The 4,700-nt window shown below is 33.6% G+C and overlaps 1 protein-coding gene across 1 annotated transcript; it reads left to right on the forward strand.

Annotated features, from left to right (window-relative positions):
• Positions 1-2,289: 2,289 nt before the first annotated feature.
• On the forward strand, positions 2,290-4,356 carry LOC145954122 (mogroside I-E synthase-like). Its single transcript, XM_083067857.1, has 2 exons — positions 2,290-3,022; positions 3,550-4,356. The coding sequence occupies exons 1-2, from the start codon at positions 2,375-2,377 to the stop codon at positions 4,261-4,263; spliced, it is 1,362 nt and encodes a 453-aa protein (XP_082923983.1). The 5' UTR covers positions 2,290-2,374; the 3' UTR covers positions 4,264-4,356.
• The last annotated feature ends 344 nt before the right edge of the window (positions 4,357-4,700 follow it).

The raw sequence follows: 4,700 nt of genomic DNA on the forward strand, positions 1-4,700 counted from the left end.
TACTCTTCAAAACTATGCCTCTTCTAATACTTAGTTTGGGATTTTGACCCCTAACTTTGTACCTTACTCGATTTTATCGCTTTATACATGTTTGGCTCAACCTGGCCCCTATACTGATTAAAATTGGTCATTTCATAATCGGTATTTCTCAACCTAGCCCTTATATTATGGTTACTTTATAGACGATATGACTCCATCTATCCCTTTTACCTTATTAACTAAGGTCCTAGAGGAGACTCATAATCCATTTCAAGAGTCAACTTTTCAAGAAGGATTTTCAACAAACTAAGCTCTTGGAGCACTACAACACAATATCCTCACAATAGGATATTCAACTTTAAAACAACCTCTCCTCTAGTTTTAAGTCAATCAACACAACACAACTTAATGCCCTAAGCATTCTCAATATAACCACCTCAACATGTGAACATACAACTATCAACAATTCATTCATCAATATACATTATCCAAAATCAATGTAAAAGGAGTAACACCATAGTTCAACATATAGCATGTAATAGATTCAACTAACCTATGTATGTTCAACACTTATGCAAAATATATATATATATATATATATATATATATATATATATATATATGTATTTTCATTAAGCAACCTATGCCCGACACCAGTCTCCCCATGCTTGACATCATTGAGGTACAGAGCCTTTGGCTCACCCACACTTGGTGTCAATCTACTTGTGCCTGACATGGATGAGGTAGAGAACTCTTATGGCTAATCCCATGCCTGAACCATCTTAGGCATAGAGCCTCTACCTAATTCACGTCTAGCGTCACTAAACTAGTGCACGACGTTGTCTAGATAGAAAGCTTCTGTCTCGATCATGCTTTGCATCACTCAACTAAGGTTTGACGTCACCAAGTCAAAGAACTCCAAAGGCATCCACATTTGACGCCATTTCACCCATGCTTAGCATGACCAAGTTAGAGAGCTCCCCTCAAACTTATGTTCGATGTTATCAATCTCGCGCTTAGTGTCAGTGAGGTAGAGAACCTTTGACTTATGTCACGTCTAACGCCTTGAAGTTGTAGCTAGTGTGATGATGAATTTTGCAGTTGACAAATTCACATTTTTGGCTCAATCACATTCAAAATCCAGGAAAACCAACATGCAAGGCACCGATTCATTCATAAACTTCATAAGCAACTCAAAACCAACCAAAAACTCAACATGCAACAACAATATTACTCAAAATCATGCATTTCATCTCAAATATACCATAAGAACACCAAAACTCTGACCCTCAACATTCAAATCATAGTCACAAATTTAAAGAAAATCAAACAACATTCCACATCATAAATCAAAAAGGAATCACTTCTAGCTTCCTTTACATCTACCTGGTCAATTGAGAAGATATGAGGAAGATGAATGTAATCTCGCACTCTGACTCGAGATTCATAACTCTGAGAGCTTGAATCTTCAATTAGTCACCTCAGATCAATTGTAGGAAAGAAATAGAAGAAGGATTCAATGTGAAAGATGAAGAATAAATCTTTGATTTCTAGAAAACTTTTCTTTAACTTTTCCCTAGTGTTTCTTTAGACATGAACTTATGAGGTTCACATCTTATAAACCTTATATACCCTTCTTTATGATAAACTAACTTAACGTTATGTAAGACTATCTCAGAAATAACTTAACTCTCTCAAAGACTCTTTGTCTTTCAAAGCTCCAACAAATATATTCCTTAAGATATATTTTAATTCATTTTTAGGATTAGTTATCTTAAAATGTCTATGCACTCTTTAAAACCTCAACATCTTTTGCAAAAAAATAAAATTATATTAAAGCTAACTGAATAATGAAAAAAGAATAATGTTAAACTTATATATGAGTATCTTACCAATCATTCTTATTCTATTTATTTTCTCTATCTCTTTCCATAATCTCATCACATTTTTTTTATGATATCATCGCATCACATCTCATATTATATCTATTTTCTTCCACTTTTCTCTTTCCATTTTCTCATCACATGACATATTAATATATATCTATTTTCTCTCTGCCCAATGATCCTCGAGGTGCATTCTTCATAAAGAGGTGTATTATTTGACTTTTTATCAAATATAATAATATATAAATGTAATAATTCACTCGGAGGTGACAGGTCCGACAGCCACACAGATACTTACGAAAACGTTCTATTAGAAAACGACATCTTGTGAAAAAAAAAATAATAATAACAAACTCAATAATTATAAAATATTTATCAATCAGTTCATTCTTACTTATATTATGAATATATTAGACATAGATTATAATAATACATATTGGTCGAGTATCATCGGCTTGGACCTTAACTTGATAAAACCAAACCTTGTCATCTCCACCCACCACACAAAAATGGATAAGCAAAGCACAACAAGCAAAGCACACTGTTTGGTGTTAGCATATCCAGCACAAGGCCACATCAACCCCATGATTCAATTCTCCAAGCTATTGGAACATCAAGGGGTGAGAATAACTTTTGCAACAACTCGTTTCTACTCCAAGAATTCGCTAAAGGTACCTCCTTCTATGGCACTCGAAACCATTTCTGATGGGTTCGACGACGTTGGGCCCAAACAGGCCGGGAGCAGCAAAGCCTACGTAGATCGGTTTTGGCAAGTTGGGCAAGAAACTTTTGCTGAACTTCTCGAGAAACTTGGTGAATCGAAAAACCATGTTGATTGTGTTGTTTATGACTCGTTCTTGGCTTGGGCACTAGATGTTGCCAAGAGGTTTGGAATAGTTGGAGCTGCTTATCTCACTCAAAATATGACTGTGAATAATATATACTATCACGTTCAATCGGGAAAGTTGCGTGCTCCTCTCACAGAGCATGAGATTTCACTCCCTAAGTTGCCTAAGCTTCAACACGAGGACATGCCATCTTTTTTCTTTACGTATGAACAAGATCCAACTCTCTTTGATTTTGTTGTGTCTCAGTTCTCCAATATCGACAAAGCTGATTGGATCCTGTGCAATACGTTCTACGAACTGGATAAAGAGGTAATTATCAATAAGATACTAATTAAATTTATATAGGATTAATAGTATTTTTAGTTACTAAAGAAAAATGAGTTACTTTTCATTTTAGTGCCAAATTTTTACTTTTAAAATAATACATTTGTTTTAAATATCGTAACTAAAATTACATGACTTGTTTTTTTGAGATAATAAATACCCAGCAACACCCACACCACATATTTTTATTATTGACTATATAAAATTTATTAAAAAGCTCAAATTTTGTGAACTTTACATCTCATTTAATAAGTCTATTACTCTATTTCCTGATTTAGTGGTAGGATCTAATATAATTTGTGATTTTTAACTAATAATAAAAAAGTGTTAGAGAAAGTATTATTAAATTTTTTTATATGTATTTAGTATGATTTGACCCTGAACTACTAAATATAATAACTTTTACTTGCGTGAAAATTTGGTACATGCATAGTGCATACATATACTAGCTCGTTTATATTTTTAATTATATTTTAGCATGTAATGTTCTGTTATTAATAATTTTTTATTAGATTATAGATTGGTTCATCATTTGGCCAAAATTTAGGACCATAGGACCAAACATACCATCTATGTTCTTAGACAAGAGATATGAAGATGATGAAGATTATGGAATCACACAATTCAAGAGTGATGAATGTGTGGAATGGCTAGATGATAAGCCGAAAGGGTCTGTTGTTTATGTATCATTTGGGAGTATAGCTTCTTTTGGTGAGAAGCAAATGGAGGAAGTGGCTTGTTGTTTGAGAGAGTGCTCGAGTTACTTCTTGTGGGTAGTTAGAGCTTCAGAAGAGAATAAACTCCCTAAAGATTTTGACAAAATATCAAAGAAAGGGTTGGTAGTGACATGGTGCTCCCAACTAAAAGTTCTAGCTCACGAGGCTATAGGATGCTTTGTCACACATGGTGGCTGGAATTCCACATTAGAAACTTTATGTTTAGGAGTCCCCACAATTATAATACCATATTGGTCAGATCAAAGTACGAATGCAAAGCTTATGAAAGATGTTTGGAAGATTGGAATTAAGGCTCCAGTTGATGACAACAAGATTGTGCAACGAGAGGCACTTAAGCACTGCATAGAGGAAGTAATGAAGAGTGAAAAAGGCAAAGAGATGAAGAACAATGTCCTTCAATGGAAGACTTTGGCTATAAAAGCCACTAGTGAGGGTGGAAGTTCTTATAAAAATATTTTAGAATTTACGAATAGCTTGTTTCAGTCATAGATTTAATGCCTTAATTACGAATGACTTGTTTCAGTCATAAAATAGTTCTGTTGTTTGCTGCAATTACTAAGTCGATTGGGTTCTTTTGCTGCATCATGTGTTGGATGGTATTAGTCTTGGTTTTACTAGCTGGTCTGTTTTGGACGGCTAGTTTTGGACTTTTGTACTAGAGTTCCTCTTTTTTTTTTGTGTGTCTTGTTACTTTTTCTTAATCTTTCCTGTACTGTTCTTTTGTGAGTCTAATTTGATTTCATACATCTTAATAAATAATAGCACACCTGTGTTTTTTTTTTTTTTTTAATTATAATTTACATCTATGGATAATACATCAAAAAAACATTTTGTCCTATTCATATTCAATAGATTTTAAACGTAATGCACATGATTCTTTAAGTATACATATATGGATAACACATGACGTCCATTACCATATATGA

The sequence above is a fragment of the Cajanus cajan genome, chromosome 2 (assembly GCF_000230855.2).
Source record: "Cajanus cajan strain Asha chromosome 2, NIPB_CcT2T_4, whole genome shotgun sequence".
Taxonomy (NCBI): domain Eukaryota; kingdom Viridiplantae; phylum Streptophyta; class Magnoliopsida; order Fabales; family Fabaceae; genus Cajanus; species Cajanus cajan.